This window comes from Loxodonta africana, chromosome 1 (assembly GCF_030014295.1).
Source record: "Loxodonta africana isolate mLoxAfr1 chromosome 1, mLoxAfr1.hap2, whole genome shotgun sequence".
In the NCBI taxonomy this organism is placed as follows: Eukaryota; Metazoa; Chordata; class Mammalia; order Proboscidea; family Elephantidae; genus Loxodonta; species Loxodonta africana.
Genome location: NC_087342.1, coordinates 107,998,042 through 108,019,694, shown reverse-complemented (window position 1 = coordinate 108,019,694; position 21,653 = coordinate 107,998,042). Strand labels below are relative to the sequence as shown.

Below are 21,653 nucleotides of genomic sequence, written 5' to 3'. Positions count from 1 at the left end.
TTTCTGTTAAACTAACCAATTCCTGTGACCAGGGTATGGGGATCCTGAGTACCCTATTCATTTGTTGCAGTTTAGTTTTATGACTCAAATGCTTAGATTGTTTATTATTTTCAAGGTTAACTTTTTGAAAAAACAAAAGGACTGTGAAATTTAATAAAACTATTTGTGGTTTTGGCTTATATGTAACAAGTTGACTTTATTGGCTTCTTTTATCAGAACTGACATGTAGGATATTAATATGTGTGTTTTTATTTTGACCATGTTATTGGAAACCCATGTATCATTGAGGTAAAGTGGTTATACTTAGGCTTGAAAATAAATCAAGTTATGCTGAATCCTGGGTAAGATATGTTGTTAGAGAAAGTGTCCCATTGCTGTCGAGTCGATTTTGATTCAAAGTGACCCTGTAGAATGTTGTAGAGCTGCCCCCCATAGGGTTTCTAAGGCTGTAAATCTTTATGGAAGCAGACTACCATATTTTTCTCCCACAGAGTGGCTGGTGGGTTCAAACAACCAACCTTTTGGTTAGCAACTGAGCACTTAACCACTGTGCCACCAGGGCTTCTCAGAGCAAGAGTAGACTCCTAATTTTTGTTGACTTTGATTGTGCCATGAATCAGGCAGGATATTAAAGGAAAAAAAAATGAAGTTTTTCTTTTTGTTGCCTTAGTTCACCATACCTGGAAGGGTGAGACATTACCTCTAAATCATAGTACTTTAGAATTAAATGTAAAGCCGCCTTCATTATAATTTAGCCCAACATCCCTCATTTACAGATGAGTAAACTGAGATTCTTATAATTAGGGTCATGGAGTTGATAGCCATAACGCTGAAGAGAGAACTCAAGATTTTTGATTCTTAGTCCACCGCTCTTTCTTGATGACTTTTTTTTTTTTTACTTTCTTTTTCTCATGTAAAGTATATTTCTATCAGTTGGCCTCTTTCAAATTAAACGGATAAGGGACACCAACATATTACCTCAGATGAAGAGGGTTTACAGTAGAAATACAGAAGAAGTACAGATACATGGACCCAACATTTCAGCAGCTATAGAGCTAGGCTTCAGAAACGACAGGATTAAACTTGTACACAAATGTTCATAGCAGCATTATTCATAATAGCCAATAAGAAGAAACAACCTAAACGTCTATCAGCTGATAAATGAATAAATAAATATGATATATCCATACACTGGGATATTATTCTACCATAAAAAGAGATGCAGTATTGTTAATATGCTACGACATGGCTGAACACTGAAAGTATTACTTGAAGAGAAAGATGCTAGACACAAAAAGCCACATATTTTATAATTCCCTTCATATGAAATGTCCAGAATACAAACTCTATGGGGAAAGAAAGTTGATTAGTACTTGGGGCAGTGAAGAGGCTAGGGAAGGAGTGGAAATGGGGAATGATTGTTAATGGGTAGGAAGTTTCTTTTTGGGGTGATGAAAATGTTCTGAAATTAGATACTGGAGGTGGTTACAAACTCTGACTGCACTAAAAAGCTCTGAACTGTACACTTTGAGTGAATTTTATGGTGTGTTAAATGTATCTCAATAAGGCTGTTATAAAAAAAAAAAAAAGTACCAGAAATAATCTTTGAAATACTATGGTGAACTAATCTTCCTGTGGCACTTCACAAGAGGCTATCTCTTACCCATTACTGCATTCTTAACACTGCCATTTTTGTGACTTGACTTCTTTCTGCTTATTTCTCCTTATTTTCTCATACAGTCCTCTCCCTCCATTCCTGCCTTCCCTATAAAGAATCCTATTAAGAACCCCCACTGCCCAAGAGAAGACCCGATGGATTGATTTAATTGCTACCAGTAGCAGACACCTTCTCTTTCTGGGATATGTTGTTGATTTTTTTATTTATTGTCACAATAGAAAGTTCTTTTAAAATAAATTTATTAAAGTAGAAACATATACTGACTTACAGAAAATAACAGTCTAGATAGTACACAAAAACTGCACAACTCGTGAGGCGCTAGTCAAGTGGCTGACATTTGGTCCACACTGGTCTAGTACATGGCAGGCTTCCAATCGGTGGTCTTTAGTGTTCAAATTCTTCTTACTGTAAATATGAAATTATTCTTTAAATTACTACTCGAGTAGACCGACAATTTGAAATGCAAGTTCCCATGACTAGAAAGTTGCTGAACAAGGACTTGCTTCTAGATCTTCAGTATTGCTTACCCTTAGCTGTATTTATTTATTTATTGAGCACCTTTTTTCCTGATTGTTACACTAACATTTCTTTATCCACCAAAGAGCCTGCTTAAAACAGGCATTAGATGCAAATAAACATGTTGTATATTACCTAGCGGTTTTCATAACAATGTAAAGGGAATGAATTTGAAGGGCTTTATCCAGTGAAATACTAAGTCATAATCTTTGAGTAAAGGGTAGCTTAAGTGGGCCCTGTTAATATTTTTTGCCCTGAAAAAATTTATAATGCAAACTACAATTTCCATGTTCAAATTATTCACACATATATAGGAAAATTCCTCTTTTTTTTTTTTTTTTAACTTTGCCTACTAGAGAAGTCATGAAATGATAAATTTGTCATAATAGGGAAATGTAGCACAGAATCTTTTAATAGACAACATCAGCCTTTTAATTTTGGAGACCTGAACTGTTGTGAATGATTATATATTTTTCTAAGATAGTTTGCCATAGCTTGTGAAATATTTTTGTGACTTTGTAAAAAAATGGTGTGATGGCAGAGGCATCTGACCTCCTCTAACTTCATAAGAGGGAAGGAGAATCAAGATCAATAGCCCAAGGCTGCTTCCTATGAGGCAGAGATCAGACGTACCTCCTCTCTCCAGTCTTACCAATTCTGACATCATCTGTCCCTCCCATGGCACTCTGTACTTCTCTGCTAGGTTCAATAATTCATTGCAGTGGCCACACAGAACTCACAGACAATACTCACTATTCTGCGGTTTATTAGGAAAGTAACAGGCTACAGTTCAGGTTTAGGAATGCTCAGGATACAGTTCTTGAATCAAGGACAGCCTCTTTCTCAGCCATGCCCACAGGCAGGTCTCTCCCTGGCCTCTCAGCCCTTGCCCTGCTCAGGCAAGTGTTACAAAGCTCTTTTAACTCTGCCGATCAGTACCTGGATGCACCCCACTTCTCCAGTAAGCCTTGGCCCAAAGGTGCTCAGCTCTTGCTCCATGGGTTAATGAGCCTAGGTCTGCTGTCAAGTGCCCAGAGGCACACCACTCTGTCAGGAAGCCTCCTGCCCAAATGCATTCATCTCTCTCACTTTGTGGGTTGGCACACCCAGTGTAACAGCCTTGCTCCATGGACCAGGTATCCCACCGTGCAGTCTCCTGCTGGCCTCTGGTTAGGCTGTCTTTGCTGCCACCATTTCTCTGCTGCTGCCTCTTGCTGTCCCTTGCTGCCTCTAGTGTTATAGCTCTCTCTCTCTGTATGCTAGGTCTAGGAGGTCTCCGTGCTTGGGTTCCTGGGTCCAGGGGACTTGTTTCACTTCTAGCTCTACCTTCTTGTTGGTAGTAGGTCCCCCTCTGCTCTGGAATTGACTCTTTTTAAGCCTAGCCAGATGGTAAAACTGACTAATCCCCTTGTTATGATTCCATACACCTTATTTGCATGATCACTCCCCCACAAGGCTGCCACATACCTTATTTACATTATTAGCAAGCTGTCCAATCCCTTGGTGGGCCACAAGCACCTCATTTGCATAGTCCCACCCAGTCATTTGATGAGAGTTACAAAGACTATGGGTAGAAAGGCCATATTAAGTAATTCACTGCACCATAGACTTCTTCATTAAGAAAACTCATTTGAATTTCTTAAGTCTGTAAAACACAGTCACAAGGATTGGGCAAGCTGGTATAGCTATATTAACATCAGACAAAGGAGACTTCAAGATAAGAAACATTACCAGAGATAAAGAAAGAGCCCTGGTGGCACAATGGTTAAGAGTTTGGCTGCTAACCAAGAGGCTGCCAGTTCGAACCCACCAGCTGCTCCTTGGAAACCCTATGGGGCAGTTCTATTCTTATAGAGTCGCTATGAGTTGAAATTGACTCAGCACATTGAGTTTGGTGTTTTTTTTTTTTTTAATAATGTTAAAAGGATTCGTTCACCAAGAAAAGACATTAATCCTATATAGGTGTTTAGTTAATAAGATAGCTTCAAAATACATAAAACAAAAAGATAAAATGGACCAAATAGAAAAATCCACAAAATGATAATAAACACAATGTATCAGAATTTATGATATGAATCTGTAAGAGTGCTTAGAAGGAAACTTTAGCTCTAAATGTTTATAGTTAAAAAAAAAAGTTTGAAAATAAGTATTCTAAGTCTCCATCTTAAGAAAATGTAAAGAGAAGTGCAAATTAAATTCAAAGTAAGTAGAAGGAAATAATAATCATCAGAGTAGAAATAAGTGAAGCAGAAAATAGACAATAAAGAAAAATCAATAAAAAGAAAAGCTGGTTCATTTGAAAGTATTAGAAAATTGATAAACCCTAACTAAATTCAAGAAAAAAAGAAAACAAATTACCACTATCAGGAATGAGAGAACATGATTATAGATTCTACAGACAGTGAAAGGATAATAAAGGAAATTGATAACTTAGATAAATAGGACAAATTCCTTAAAAAATCACAAATTACCAAACCTAAAACAAACAAAAAAATAGAAAAATCCAAATAATTCTTGTCTTAGGTTGGGTTCTCTGCAGAAGCAAAACCAGTGAAGTGTCTGTGTATGCATACATATATGTAGAGAGAGATAGAGAGATTGAGAATTTACCTCGAGGAAATGGCTCACGTGCTTGTTGAGGCTGGTAAGTCCCAAGTCTGTGGATGGGGCATTACACTGGAGGCTTCTCCTGCTCACGTAGCTGCAGGGGCTGACGAACCCAGGATCAGAAGGTCAGATGGCAGGCTGCTAGCTAGCTCACAGGCTGCAGAGGCCGACGAATCCCAAGATCAGTAGGCAATACAGCAGGCCACTGGCTCAAGTCCCACCAACTGGAAGCCAGATGATGATGAGCCAGATGCAGGATCCAGAGTGAGTAAGAGCCAGCAAGCTTTGCCAGAATGTCCATACTTATTGGATACAGGCCACAGCCCAGAAGAAACGCCCCTTACAGCTGATTGGCTGATCACATCAGATCATATCATGGAGGTGAGTACATTACATCAAAAATGGAGGATAACTATATTATTAGATTACTGCCAAATTACGTCATTACCTAAGGGCCAAACTACATCATTACATAACTGCCAAACTGTATCATTGCATAACTGCCAAACCATTGAGAATCATGGCCCAGTTGAGCTGGCACACAGCCTTAGTCATCACAGTCCTGTATCAAGTGAAGACATTGATTGCTAATTAAAAACTTTTGCACCAAGTAAACTCCAGCCCAGATATCTTCATTACATGAGGCTGCATTGCCCTGTTACCTAAACCAAAGACATTACAAGACCGCTATTCCTCATGAAAGTATAAAAATCCTTAACTAAGTATTAGCAAATTTGATCCAGCAGTATATAAAAAGGTTGTACATAATGACTAGGAAGAATTTATCCCAGGAATGTGTGATTGTTTCAGCATTCAAATAAATCTATCAGTATAATTCTCTGCATTAATAAAAGAAAAAAAGCATAATGTTCTTAATAGTTACAGGCAAAGCATTTGATAAGTCAATATCTATTCATAATAAAAACTCTCCGAAAACTAGGAGTACAAAGAAACATGCTCAAACTGATTAAGGACATCCATGAAAAACTTTCAGGTAACATCGTGATAAATGGAGAGATTGAACGCTTTCCCTGTAAGATAGGTAACAAGACATGATGTTTGCTCTTACCATTTCTATTTGATATTATACTGGAAGTAACATCATGATCAATGGAGAGACTGAATGCTTTCCCTGTAAGATTGGTAACAAGACATGATGTTTGCTCTTACCATTTCTATTTGATATTATACTGGAAGTAACATCATGATCAATGGAGAGACTGAATGCTTTCCCTGTAAGATTGGTAACAAGACATGATGTTTGCTCTTACCATTTCTATTTGATATTATACTGGAAGTCCCAGACAATGCATAAAGGCAAAGCAAAGAGATAAGATTATATTTGGAAAGGTGAAGTAAAATTGTCTTTTCACAAATGACCTGATCTTCTGTATAAAAGTACTAAAGAATGATAATAATAATACCTGCTAAATTGAATAGAAGAATTTATCAAGGTCGTAGGTTACCAAGTTAATAAATAAAAATTAATGTTTTTCTATAAGTAAGCAATGAAGAATTAGAAAATTAAATAAAAAATAATACCATTTTATATGAATAATTATCAAATATGAAACATTTACTTTTTCCTGACACCAACTATAAGGATACAGCAAACTCCCACTTTTCAAAACTTCTCTCTTCAGTTCTGATACCAGCTGCCCATGAGGCACTTCTTCGTCTGATCCCAACCACCCAGAGCTAGGTCAGAGCTCACAAGTTAAAGGACACAGTCCTTCAGACTGACAAGTTGGCCCAGGACTTCACATGCCAGTCGAAAGCTTGGGAGTCCACACAACACCCTCACTTCTGACCTGTTGACTGAAATTTGGGGTTTCCCACTACTCTTTCTTTTCTTTTTTTTTTTTTTCACTACCCTTTCAGGATGTCAGCTGCAAGCTTGGGGCCCCCCGAGCTCCCTCACTTCTGACTTGCTGGCTAAATATTTGAGTGTTAACTCTATCCTCTCAGGATACTAGCCATAAGCTCAGGGGTTCCCAGCCTTCCTCACTTCTGACTTGCTGGCTCCCACTACTCCTTTGGGTTTGATAATTCACTGAACGACTCACAGAACTCATGAAAGTGCTATACATATGATTACACTTTATTATAAAGGATACAAATCAAGATCTGCATAAAGAAGAGAGGGCACACAACATGGAGTTTCTGTGTCCCAAGGGGTGCACCACCCTCCCATGTGCACTGATGCCTTTCACCAACCAGGAAGCCCATGATGCTTCCACGTCCAGAGGGTTTATTGAGGGTCTCATTACATAATACGAATCCAACCCCTCTCCCCTGAGGTCAGTTAATATTACGAGGCAATCACAGGTATTGCGTGGTGGGCCTTTCTGTCCTGGCCAGCCCCACCCCAATGTCACCTCATTAACCTTAACTAACCTATTAGTTAGGTGGGATCTGGAGTCTTTATCGAGGCTACTTAAATTCTTAGGATTATTTATTTATTTATTTATTTATTAGCAATTATCAGGAACCAAGGACAAAGATCAAATTCTTTGGTTAAAGTTAATGTAAACCCCACACATGTACAAGAGCATCAAAAAGCATAAAATACTTAGGAATAAATTTTCTCAGAATGATTTATGGATTCAATCCAGTCTCAGTCAAAATCACAGCAGCTTTTTTTAAAAATGGAAATTGACCTGTCTAGTCTAAAATGTATATGGAAACATAATGCAGAATAGTCAAAGCAATTTTTTAAAAAGAAGAATAAAGTTGAAGGCTTTATACTACCTGATTTCAAGATTTATTTAAAAAGTAAAAAGCTACAGTAATCAAGACAGTATGGTACTGGCGTAAGGATAGACACATTAAACAGTATGGTACTGGCGTAAGGATAGACACAGATTAGTGGAATAGAATAGAGAGTCCAGAAGAAGACCCGCATATATGATCAACTGATTTTCAACAAATGTGTCAAGTTAATTGGGTGATGAAAAGATACCTTTTTAAACCAATCTTTCTGGATCAATATTTTTATGAAATAAATGAGCAGGTCATAGACTGGGAGAAAATGTTTACAGTACTTATGTTTGATAAAGCCCTTGTATCTAGAGTATCTGTATAACAATTACATTTTTATAATAAAAAGTCAAGGAAACCAATAAAAATGGGCAAAAGACTTCAGCTGGCAATTCCCAAAGGAAGGTATGTGAATAGCACGTGAAAAAAGTGAACATGATGGAAATTAGGAAAATGCAAATTAAAACTATAGTGAGATACAATTATGCACACACCCATTAGCAATTTACTGTTTTGGACATTTTTGTCTTTCTGGTTTTCCCTATATTTGTGGTTTCCTGCTCTGCTACTGTATTCCCTCTTTCCAGTGTCTTTTTTTTTTTTTTTACCTACTTGAATATCTGTTGCCACATTGCACACACTGTTTTCTTTCTATGCGTTTCCTTCTGCCTAGCTTACTTTCTCCTAACTCTGACAGTTTTTCAAGAGAATAAGTAGAATGTTCTCCTGTAGGGCAAGGCTATCATGTTGGTCCTCTTCATTACCTGCTGTTTTGCTAATAGTAAATAGATGCTTTAAGTCCAGTTACCACCCCTACACCAATTAGCTACAACCTGGGTATTAAGCTTATGGGAATAAGAATTTTTGTCTGTTTCCTTCACTGTTTTAACCCTGTGCCTTGACCAATGCTTGTCACAAAAAGATGCACAATAACTCTTTGTTGGATGAACGAGGTACCACTGAGGAAGAGGTTGAATGTGACTGCCTCACTTGTGAGGGACACGTAAGAGCGCTTACAAAGTGACACTCTCAGGGAGCTACATGAGTTCTTGTTCTTTTTGAAGATCTCTTCTTGTTGTTATTAATTGCTGTCAAGTTGGCTATGATTCATGACAACCACATTTAAACAGAAGGAAACATTGCCTGGTCTGGTGCCACCTTCACAATTATTGGTATGTTCAAGTCCATTGTTGTGGCATTGTGTCAGTCCATGTCATTAAGCGTTTCCCTCACCATCGCTGCCCCTCCACTTTACCAAACATGATGTTCTCTACCAGTGATTGGTCCCTCCTGATGACGGACGCATCCAAAGTAAGAGAGTCAATGTCTTGAATAATATTCTGTGATCCATAGGGTTTTTTATTGGCTAATTTTCAGAAGTAGATGACTAAGCCTTTCTTCCTAGTCTAGAAACTGCCAAATCCTATCCACCGTGGATAACCCTGCTGGTATTTGAAATACCTGTGGCATAGCTTCCAATATCATAGCAACATGCAAGCCACCATAGTATGACAAACTGACAGACAAGTGATGGTTTTGCAGATCTAGAATAGCCTAATACTTAAGAGGACTGACTTTGGAACCAGAGTCTTAGGTTGAATCACAGCATGAAATTTTTCTTGGGTTTTTGATCTTGATCTTAGTGCTTCAGTTTATTATCCAAATGGAGATAATAACAGTACCTACCTCATAGCACTGTTGTGGGTATTAAATGATTTAATTTATGTCAGTTGTCTACAATAGGACATCACACAGTGTGATGAAAGTATTCATAGTTATTATTTTTATTGTTGTTAATAGTGGTTTTGGACATTATTCAGTCAGGTACATAATGGAAGTCAGAATTTCCAGAGTCCATAATCTCTTATCAATGTAGTTTTTTGAGGCAAGCCTTTTCCCTTCTTCTCAACCTATCCCTTCTCTAAAAGAATAAACTAAATTATGGAAGTATTTAAACATTAAAAATCATTTTGGAATCTTACAAAACACTTTGAAATCAGTAGAGAAAAAATACACAATAAAGCTTTCCCCATGTCTGTTTCATCTTCATTTCACTTTGTGGTAACTGCCGTGAATCTTTTATTAATTCCAGGCCCCTCCCTTCGAGGGCAGGCACAGTCCATGCGCCTAACCCTCACATCTCTGTTGCTGTCATTCAGATCTTTTTTGAGGGAACCTTTTTTTTTTTTTTAATTATCAATTCTAGAACATCCTATAAATCTTCATTAGGAAATTCCTTCTGAACTTTTGCTGAAAAGTAGTTACTGTGCACTGTGTGTATAGCAGCTGTTTGCCTAAGTTAAAAAAAAAAAAAATTGACCGTTTTAATTTGCTTTAAAAATATCCACTGGCACTGGTTCTCATTACAGATGTGTGGTTGTAACATTTCATTTTTTAAATGTGTATCCACCTTTTTTCAGTTCTAGAGGAGTCCAAAGAAACCATCTAAAACCTTAAAAATAACCACTAAACCTACAGTGTTTTTGGTTTTTAAAAATTCTCAAGGGAGGACATTTTTTATCTTGGACTTAAGCTTCATACAGGGTGGCCCATTTAAAAGAGGCCCGGTACACAGCCGCATTATTAAATGGGAACTGTTTTCAATGGCCCACCCTGTAAATCAGGCCCCCCCCCATGGATATTTACTTCTTTGCACACTTGTGAGTTTAGTGCAAGTTTTCAGTTACTGTGCTTGATAAGTAGCCTTCAAATTTAAATTTATGCACCTAGGTGACAGTAAAATGCACAAATCTCAGTTGGGAGACGTGCTGGAGCTTGTAAACTCATGTTTTGAGAGATCATGTTCGGATCCCTTTGAAAATGTGGCCAACATTCTCTGCGAATCTCCTTTTTCAAAACATTTTTTTTTTTAAATGGGTGAAATACAAATAAACTGAAAATGGAAACTTTTAACATAAACAGTAATACAGCTTTGGACTTTCATTTACGGGAAATCTTTAAAAACAGGGAAGGTATCCATTTTGGGGGAATAGTTTAGGGTCAGTAGTTTTCAGTATTTTTAATCCAAAAGTTTCCAAACACAACACCATTCTTTTCAATGACCAAAAAAAGAACTCTGATAGAAATGATATTTTACTGGAGCCATAATCTGTCTGATCCAGTTTTTACTTAAGCCCACACCAAGCATTAACAGGCACAGTGCAGGAATATAAATGGAGGCTCAGTACCATATGGCACTATAAAAACCAAAAAACCAAACCATTGCTCTCGAGTCAATTCCAACTCTATAGGGAATAGTAGAACTGCCCCATAGGGTTTCCAAGGCTATAATCTTCACAGATTTGTAATCTTTGTGGAAGCTGACTGCCATATCTTTCTCCCGCAGAGCAGCTGGTGGGTTTGAACTGCCCACCCTTGAGTTAGCAGCTGAGTGCATAGCCTCTGTGCCACCAAGTACCTCTGAAATTGCATATCAGAACTGGAAGAGAAGCAAGAAAACAGATACTTGTCACTATTTGAAAATGGTACGCTGTAATGCAAGAGTCTTTTGCATTGATGATGCCTGAGAGGAGGATTTCAGAAGCTAAGCATTGCCACCACTTAATCCTCCCCAGTCCCCAAGCACTGTGCATTTCGCATGTCAGTAGGGACACAACCCACAAACCTTCGTAGCATTCTGATGCAGTTGGCTTTTGTTTTGAGAAATGTGGAGAGGTTTTTCTCTGGGGTCTAAATGGTGTTAGTCATGAGAATGGATGTTTTGGGTCATACTGTGTCAGTGAGGAGTGTTGATGTTGTTCTGTTTGTGGTACTGGGGCCCAAGCCAGGGTTTCCTCTTACCTACGCTTAAGGTGATATTGTTAAGGCCAGGTATAAATTTAATTTATCAACTGCAGAAATCTCAAGTGCTGCTTTAAAAACTAATGGAATCTGTATCCCCAAATTTGTACTTAGTATACGATGGCTTTTTTTATACCTTTACTAATTTATTACCAAAGAGGTCTTTTTTTTCTTATTTATTTATTTATTACCAAAGAAGTATTTTAATATATCTCTCCAACTCTAGGTATTTTTTGTCCAAGTCAGTTTTTCTTATCTTACAACTGTATATATATATATATATATATATATATATATATATGTATATATATATATATATATATAAAACCTGTTGATGTCGAGTCGATACTGACTCATAGTGACCCTATAGGACAGAGTACAACTGCCCCATAGAGTTTCCAAGAAGTGCCTGCCTGGTGGATTTGAACTGCTGACCCTTTGGTTAGCAGCCATAGCTCTTAACCGCTACCAGGGTTTCCTTAGAGCCGTATAGGTCATTATAATTTTGGGACTATGCTTAATGGCTTGGATTTGATTCTACACCTGTTTTAATTCTACACATTATAGAAAATAGTACTTTGGGGAAAAGTTTAGAAGAGATTCCAGATAAAATGTTTGTATAAATTAGAAGCCTGTGAAGAAAAAACAATACAAGGAGTTGTAACAGCTAGATTTTTTTAAAAAATGGAGTTTCTGGGTAGTACAAATGGTTAAACTGCTCGTTACTAACCAAAAGGTGGAGTCTACCCAGAGACACTCTGAGGAAAAGCCTGGCAATCTACTTAAAAAAAAATTAGCTATTGAAAACCCTCTGGAGCACAGTTCTACTTTGACACACAGAATCAACTTACAGGCAACTAGCTTTGTTTTTTTGCAGGTAAATGTGGCTTAGATCAATCTGCCTTTTGTGAGAGAATGTGAGGAAATTCAAATTAAGGATATGTTTTATTTAACATTTCTAGTAAATTCACATTTTCAAGATGTGCTGTCAGAATAAAAGGAGCCTTAGTGGCATAGTGGTTAAGAGCTCGTCTGCTAACCAAAACGTTGGTGGTTTGAACCCACCAGCCAGTCCACCTGAGAAAGATGTAACAGTCTGCTTCTGTAAAGATTACAGCATTGGAAACCCTACAGGGCAGTTCTCCTTTCCTGTAGGGTCATTATGAATTGGAATCAACTCGATGGCAATGGATTTAGGGGCTATAAAAATACAGAACGAAGGTAACAAATATCTCATGATTTTAGTCCTTCTTAATAGTCTTAAACCATCCTACATTGTATTAATCAAAGTTAAATATTGATGTGTACTCTTAAAATAACAACAACTAAGGTACTCCAACAATCCTGTGGTAGCCTTGATGTTGTTGACTGTTATGGATTGAATTACGTCCCCCTCAGAATGTGTCCAGTTGGCTAAGGCCGTGATTCCCAGTATTGTGTGGTTGTCTGCCATTTTGTGATCTGATGTGATTATCCTATGTGCTGTAAATCCTATCCTCTATGATGTTAATGGGGCAGGATTCCAGGCAGTTATGTTAATGAGGCAGGACTCAATCGCAGGATTAGGTTGTATCTTTAGTCAGTGTCTTTTGAGATGTAAAAGAGAGAATAAAGCAGAAAGGAGAAGGACCTCATGCCACCAAGAATAGAGCATCAGGAGCAGAGCATGTCCTTTGGACCCAGGGTCCTGTGCTGAGAAGCTCCTAGACCAGGGGAAGATTGATGACAAGGACCTTCCCCTAGAGCTGACACAGAGAAAAAGCCTTCCCCTGGATCTGGCGCCCTGTATTCGGACTTATAGCCTCCTAAACTGTGAGTCAATAAACTTCTTTTAAAGTCACCCCCTTGTGGTATTTCTGTTATAGCAGCACTAGATAGCGAAGACACTGACTGACTTTATTTCTTACTGGGTGACCTTAACCCAAGACAATGCCCCAATTTCTTTTTTTTTCCCTGATGAGATGAGGCCTTACTAGCATTTAAGCCATTAAGAGACCACTTAATGAAAATGTAAAAGCATGACTAGGATAAGAAGGACCTCCTAAGTGGTGTGGGTATGCTTTTGTTTGCTCTAGGAAAAATACGGTTTCTCCCCTCTTTAATGTGAGGCTTCATCATGAAAAAGAAAAAAATTGGCATGGATCTAAAAGAATTTTCAGGTTGCTTATATTCCCTCCTTTTGGAACGAAGTTAGTCTTTGTCGTCATTACTTGGATTACTTAGTTGCACATGAGCCCAAGTGAGCAGACACCATATGGACATTGAGAATACCAGGTCCCATTAATGGCGGCAACCTAATTAAATATTCAACCTTTCGGTTAGCAGCCGTGTGCTTAACCACTGTGCCGCCAGGGCTCCTTATGTACCTACTAGAGTCATTCTTAATTCATGTATTATTTGATATTGATGTTTGATTATACTAGGGACTGGCAAACCATGGCTCAAGAGCAGTGGCATCACTAGGATTGGTGTCACCCAGTGCAGTAACTCATGGTGTCATTTCCTCCCCTCTGACCTATTCCCGTAACAGACCATACAGAAGCCTTAGTAATGTTTTTTTTTACTAATGTTACTCATAAATTGTAATTCCTGTATATCATTCCTTTTCCTTTAATTACCACTTCATTTTCAAAGAAGTTATTGATCCAAAACCAAACCCACTGCCGTCGAGTCGATTCTGACTCATAGCAACTCTATAGGACAGAGTAGAACTGCTCCATAGAGTTTCCAAGGAGCACCTGGCAGATTCAAACTGCTGACTTCTTGGTGAGCAGCTGTAGCACTTAACCACTATGCCCCCAGGGTTTCCAATATAGGTTCACAAATGGCAATTACACAATATTGTAGCTAAAACACCAGAAAATTTGACAAAATCATCAAATGCAAAAACACTGGCAGTAACAAAAAACGAGTGCTTGTAGCATGTGCAGATGAAACCACGTGACTGGAAGTGTCACTGTAATTGGGTAGTAACGACAGCTTGGACTGGAGTGCATTAGAAGGCTCAAAAAGTAAATGAGCACAGACTTTTAGCCTTGTAGGTATATTGATACATGTAATCTGGGCTTACGAAAATGTTTTTGTTGTTATCACTAACTACAGGGATATTTTTATAGACAGTCATTTTGGTGTCACCCCCTTTTTCAGAGTCACCCGGTGTGGTCTGCACCCCCTAGTGATGCCACTGCCCAAGGGCCAAATCTGGTCAGTTGCCTGTTTTTTGAATAGCCCATGAGCTTCACATGGTTTTTATATTTTTAGATGGCTGGAAAAAAAAGAAAAATATTCTGTGACACATGACAATTACATGAAATTCAAATTTCAATGGCTCTTGATAAAGCTTTTCTGGAAAACACCCCTGCTCATCCATTCATTTACAAGTTGTTGATTGCTGCTTTGGTAATACAATGGCAGAGCTGAGTAGTTGAGGCAGGGACCCTATGGCTTGCAAAAGTGAAAAATATACTCTCTGACCCTTTACGGAAAATGTTTGCTGATGCCTGGATTATAGCAATAGTTTCGCACCCCCCACCCCCAATCTCTTACATTACCTCACACACTAAAAAGACAAAGAAAAAAAAAAGTAGATAATCAGTAAAACTTTGTGCTAGATTGACTGCAAGGGAGAATTGTACTCATTTATTTGTATGCTCATTTTACCAAATGTGCTATACTATTTTTCAAGTTCACAAGGACTTGATACTATTCATGTTTGAAGTCTTCAGCCTTTAGGTGAGGGTTCTCGTTCTAATTCATGCTCAGTGAATATTGTTAAACTGAATTGAATTTATATTTAAATTAAGATGTACTGTATTTTTACATGAACAAGGTAAGCCTTCTGCATTTGTTTGCCAACCCTGCCCTCCTCCCTAGAGGTAGTTTTATAAGCATACTATGCTAATTTTTTTTACAGCAACATGTAAAAAACTGACATAATGACACTTATGAAAATACCTCATAGGGGGAGGGCGCAGTTGGCAAATAAATGTAAAAAGCATGCGGTCTTGCATAAAAATATAGGATATTTATGCTTGTGTTGGACATTTTTTTAATCGGGAACCCAGTAAATAAAATAGGGTTAAATTTATTTAGTACTACACTTAAACATGCCAATTTTTGGGTCTAATCTCTATTAACTAATGAGATACCTAGAATATTTTGCTGATGTTAAGAAATTTATCGCCAGTCATCAAATATGTTAATGATAAAGCTGAAAAATAGAACATGTAGACCCCCACATTTCCACCTTTCACATTAAAGTGTACAATCCAAAAGTAAGGAATTCAGCAAGCATAGTATTAAATATGATTGAAAGTTAGAAAATGCACATAGAGTGTCCCTCTTGATTTAATTTGGAAATATCTCCTTCGGCCGTGAATTCTCTTCAACATTACTCTCAATTTGTTTCCTTTTTACAGAATTAAAACAAAACTTTGAGGGATATGAAAGTAATCTTTCTATCTCTGATGACTTTAATTATGTGCCGATTTAACACTAAGGCTTTACTTCGTTAGCAAGACATTAGGATAAAGTCAGTTACGAAAATAAAATTATTGATGGTGTATTTAGTAACCTTTCTACTTCCACTGTTTTGTTTTCTTAGCAAATAAATGAAAAGGAGATATTTTTAACATCAGTGTTTGTAAAAATCTTTGTTCTTATTCTAAAGATGCTGTCAAATTGTTCTTAAATTTTCTTAAAGAAAACCTTCCTTCTACGAAAGTGTGTGGCTTTGAGTATGTGTTATTTAAAGAATTTTGAGGTAAAAAAAAATACCTGTTATTCTTACAACATGTACCAAAAGTGCTACAGACAACCTTGTTATTTTTCTACTCTCCTCACGAATCCTCCCAATTCCCCACCCCCCAATGTCCGGAAGAGATTATTGTAGGTTGTTTATTGTATTTTAACAGCATAATAAAGTTGACGCCTATGTGGAAATATAGTTGAGTAAACAAATTCATTTTGCATTCTGTTTTCTAAAGTTAAAGCTCATGTATACAGAAAATATTTTTCATTATGGCACTCTGTTTATTTTCTTCTTTCATTTAATTTTTTTTTATTCACTTAGAGCTTTTAATAATACATCTGTATTTTTTTTAAGTAGAAATAAGCTGTCTGAACTTGATGAAGAATTGAATAGTACAATATAAATGTTTTAATTTGAAATTTAAATATTCATTCAAATCATCCAGCCATGAAAGTTGTATTTTGACAATCAGTTAAACATAATTTCATAATTTTTTTGAAAATTTTCAAGCATGAGGGAAGAGAGGGAACTCCCTGCATCTGGAAAGTAAGAAATTTGTTAACAGTAAAAAATGTTCTAGCTCTTTCACCTGTCAGACCTTGAGGCTATGGAAATCAGAAATCCTGGGTTCTTGGAGTCAATTGGAGAAGACCCTGGGCTTAGATTTTTCTCTGTTTACCAAACCCTCTGTTTATAATGTATGAGTGATATTGGTATCTTTAAGCTGCCAGGACAGTTTCATTCTTAATATAATTATATACCTTGTTAATCAACCTGTTTCAAAGTATCAATTTGAATCTATGTATGATATTCTGTATTGTAACACATCTAGTATGATGAGATTAACCATACATTTTTACCAAGCTTTAGCCTTGGGAATTTTTAGGTTGTTTAATACAATAATTTCTCAACTTTTCCCAGAACCCCAGGTATTTGCATGTGATTTATGTATAAAGGCACAAAGGATTCTCCCAGATACATAGTTTTCATATTTACAATTAATTTCATGTAGAAAACTCAACTGTTTGAGTGAATAGAGAGGAGGTCATTTATGTGCATTTGACCTGGAAGATCTCTTCACCCTTTTAGTAGATTTGATTTTCTGACTTGATGTAAAAAGCATTTGACGTTCCAATTCTTGATCTCTTAAACTCAGCTGCCTTAGCCTTTAATACATTGGTTTGCATTTCTGCCTGCACCACATTAATGGTCGAAAGTCATTTGTAATTTTATCTAAGTGCCATCCAGTACCCTACTGCAGCTACGCTTATTGGATATATATATTTTACGGTCTTTTTAATGTTTTTATTTTTATTATGATGGAAGTTGAAATAAATTACATTTGAGTTCTCTTCAGTTTTTATGAAAGACAATATTATAGGGCAGTCAGGGGTTTGACTTTCAGAGTTTGGAGCCAGACTGGTGAGGGTTAGAATTCTGTTATTCTCATTATTAGTACTAATGTAGAAATTTTATGTTGTGGCTATGCAAGTTCACATTTCTGAGAGTATAATTAGCTCATCTTAGGATGGGGCCAGGGAAGATTTCGTGGAAGGGGAGCACATTTGATCAAGACGTGATGGCATTAAACAGGTGATGAAAGGTGGTGGTAATTTGTGGGGGTACAGCGAAGCCTCTTCTAGGCAGAGGCAAGGGCTAAGAAGTGAGATTTTGCAGACCTTTATGTAATAAGCAAAGGAGTTTGATGGTTGTAGGATTCTGTGATGGTTCCAAGCTTAAGTTTTAACTACTATTATCTCTTTTATTGATATTAATTATTACCAATATTTGTATTTGCTACCGCAAAGCGAGTTAGTGCCTGTAGACACTTCATCCTATGTAGGCTGGTGCTTGCTAAGTATACATAGCTACATGTTTTTAATAATATTTTAATACATTTAGAAGACTCAGTGTTATTCATTGTAAGTTTCTAGAAGTGCAGAATAAACTTTCTTAGCAATATATGTGTAATTTAAAGTTTAGCATGTGAGTTTCAATATATTGTTTATAAACATCTATAAAAAGTTCTTATTGTATACATCAAATTTTTAAAGTTGTAGTCTGTAATTTAAAGTAAAAACAAAAGATCATTTAATATGTCCTGTGTGTTTATTCTCAGACATCTTTCTCAGTTATCATTTTCTTATCTGTGTGCTGGAGGACACACTGAAAATTCATATCTGATGAATGTGCTATATTCCAGTTTGAGTTGAGAAACATTGTTGAGGCTTTGTGATTAAACTTTTTCTCAATTTTTTCAAAACAAATGTGACTGATCAGTATCCAGTTTATATATTCTAGAAAGGCAGTCACCTTGTACACTTCCTGATTGAAGCTGATACCTTTGTGAAGGTACAAATGGAATGTGTTATGTGGCACAGCTGGAATATAGTAAACATTTTCCTGTTGGCAGTCATGAATGTTTGCACAATTAATTTTTGAGTTGCTTAATGGGTAAGGCAGCAATTTTGCATCCTTTTCCGTATTTTTTAATTGACACGTTTATTTAGTCAGTATTCTAGTAGATGAGACTAAAACCATTGTTTTTGGTGGCAAATTATATTCCAGGAATTCAGATTTGTTAGGAGAGAGGTTATATACAGCAGTGATTTAATTATTGCCAGGTGAATTTTCTAGAATACTATTTAAAGGATTGTAATTAAGTTATAATTTTAGCACAAGTTGGCTCCATTTTTAAAAATGATAAGGGAAGGTACCATGGTGAACTTGATAGCAGTCTTATACAATGCCACATGAAACATTTATACTCATGTGTTTAGGAAAGATGAACACAGAGTTGTACAACAGTTACCACAATCCAGACATAGGATTTGCAATTAGTAGGAATTTGCATGAGTTTACAGTTTATGTAAGAGTAAAATTTCCCTTTCTGATATGGTAATGCCATGGCAGTAGTGTACAAAATTTCAGCAAGACATTTATCATCAGCTTTCTAAATGTTTCTCTGGATGAGATGGAGAATTGTAGTGCAGACAAAAGCTACTTGAAAGCTGATTCAAATCTAATCTCCCCAAATTATTGATAAATGGATCTGTTGTCTTCTGGGATACCTCTTTGCTACAAGGCTTTATTCTTAATTTATGCCTTTTTCAACACTTAGACTGGAGGTTTTCATTCCTTTTGTTTATTTAAAAGGTTTGCAGCCTTTTTCTTCAAAAAAAATCTTTCACAGGACCTCAATATATAAACCAAATAAATGCAGGACCACTCTGATTCAAGTGGGGATTCAAAGTGATGGTAGCTGGGGAAGGTCTGTCCAAAGACTTGCCATTTAAATTAAGACCTATGATGAGAAATGAGGCTTCTTTAACCTGAAGAAGACCAGAGGGGCTTGGTTATTTGGGGCTGGGACTAAGGTTAGCTGTAAATGGGCAGGCATGTTTTTGGAACGATGGAAATGTTCTAAAATTGGATTGTGGTGATGGTTGTACAACTCTGTACGTTTACTAAAGATCATTGAATTGTACCCTTTAAACAAGTGAATTTATGGTATGTGAATGATATCTTGATAAAGCTATTGTAACAAGATGCTATTTAACAAAAAAGAATAAAATAAAAATTTAAAGCAAGATTTCTTTGTATTATTGAAGACTTGTCATGTAAAAGAAAGATTTGATATTTCCTCCTTGTTCCAGAGGGTAAAACTAAGCCCAGTGTGTGGCAGTTTAAAAAAATCTAAAATTTAACTTACTATAAGGAAGACCTCTCCAAGAAGAGGAAGAATAGATATAGTGATAGTGAGTCACTAAGTGGTTTAAATGGCATAATACATGCAAATATGCCACACACATGTAAAGCGCTTAGATGTTTACTGTTCAAAGAAAAATAGATATAGATAAAGGTACAAACATATGGATATGTATTGAGAGGTATAGCAGATATGCCAAAGTGTTAATGACTGGCGATTCTAAGTGAAGGGTATATAGGTTTTCATCATATTGTCACTTTGAGGACTAAGGTGCATCTGACCCAAGCCGTGGTATTTTTGGTAGCCTCATACACATGCAAAAGCTGGACAATGAAAAAGGAAGACCAAAGAAGAACTGATGATGCCTGTGAATCTTGGTGTTGGTGATGAATGTTGAATATACCATGGACTTCCGGAAGAACGAACAAATCTGTCTGGGAAGAAGTACAGCCAGAGTGCTCATTGAAAGTGAGGATGGCGAGACTTCATCTCACATACTTTGGACATGTTATCAGGAGAGACATGTTATCAAGAGAAGGACATCATGCTGGGTAAGTTTGAGGGTCAGCGAAAAAGAAGACTACCCTTGACGAGATGGATTGACACAGTGGGCTCAGAAATAGCAATGATTGTGAGGATAGTGCAGGCCTGGGCAGTGTTTTGTTCTGTTGTACATGAGGTTGCTATGCATAGAAACTGACTCAAGGGCACCTAACAACATTGTATTGTTCATTCAATTTTTCTATAGGTTTGAAGTCTTTGAAAATAAGTTAAAAGGGAGAATAGAAGAGAGTTTAGACTGACAGGTTTGTGAGATCAGACCTTCTCATATACTGTGTCAAAGTATAATGAGGCTATCACTTAATATCTGAATATCCGAGGGGGCAGTGGTGGTTCACTGATAGAATTCTTACCTTCCATGCAGAAGATCTGGGTTTGATTCCTAGCCATTGCACCTTAAGCGTAGCTACCACCTGTCTTTGGAGGCTTGTGAGTTGCTATGATGCTGAACAAGTTTCAGCAGAGCTTCCCAAGACTGGGAAGAAAGGCTCAGTGAACTACTTTCAAAAATCAACCAGTGAAAACCATATGGATCATGATGATCTAATCCTCTTGTGCGTGGGATCACTGTGAGCCAGGAGCTGACTTGATGGCAGCAGACAGCAACAACATAAAAAGGGAGAGGTATGCTGGCCACATATAGTTTCTCAGCAAGGAAGGTTTCCTGATCTTACTGGTTTTTGAGAAGCATGGAGTTCAGGGATGGGAGTTCTTCTGGAAGTTGACATCACCTGTAGAAAGGAAGGTACTCATTTGAAACTGGCTAGTTGTTACTACCATGGCTATAGAAAATCAGTCATTTCCATAGTTTGTGAGAATTTTTTAAATTTTCAGCTAGTTCATGATCTGTGGACTTTCAACAAATATTTGTTGAATGAATAAATAAATTTTAAAGAACTCAAGTGTTTGTTATTATCACCACCATCATCATCTCATTGTTTAAAACTGAAGAATTTGACTCTGAAGTTGTAATGCCTTGGACTGCAGTTTATTTGGAATCCCATCACTTAAGTCCTTAAGTCATTTTGGACCTCTCTTGGCTTAAGTCATTGTTTCAAAGATTGATTTTCAATGCTATACAACTATGGGGGCCTTAGAAAAACGATTATATGCACAGTTAGTACACCGAAAACAAAAGGGTTTTTTGTTGTTTTCTGCAGACCCTTCAGAGCCTTTAATACAGTAACATTTGTTACAAACCTAGAGAAGATTAAAATATTAGGCGTTCCCAAACTCGCTGAATCACACTATCCTTTTTTTTCAGGACAACA

General features: G+C 37.0%; 1 protein-coding gene across 9 annotated transcripts in view; it reads left to right on the top strand.

Moving 5' to 3' along the window:
• SUPT3H (SPT3 homolog, SAGA and STAGA complex component) overlaps positions 1-21,653 on the top strand; it is a 556,168-nt gene that overhangs the window by 211,086 nt on the left and 323,429 nt on the right. The window contains exon 1 of one of the 9 annotated variants that reach the window (XM_064286866.1): positions 18,405-20,372. The exons of 5 other annotated variants lie outside the window; for them this stretch is intronic. In XM_064286866.1, coding sequence (XP_064142936.1) covers positions 20,212-20,372 — 161 coding nt within the window. In that variant the 5' untranslated portion in view covers positions 18,405-20,211. Of the gene's footprint in view, positions 1-18,404; positions 20,373-21,653 lie in introns of those variants that run through there. 3 more of the 9 variants (XM_064286840.1, XR_010322261.1, XM_064286858.1) reach the window with 3 other exon arrangements.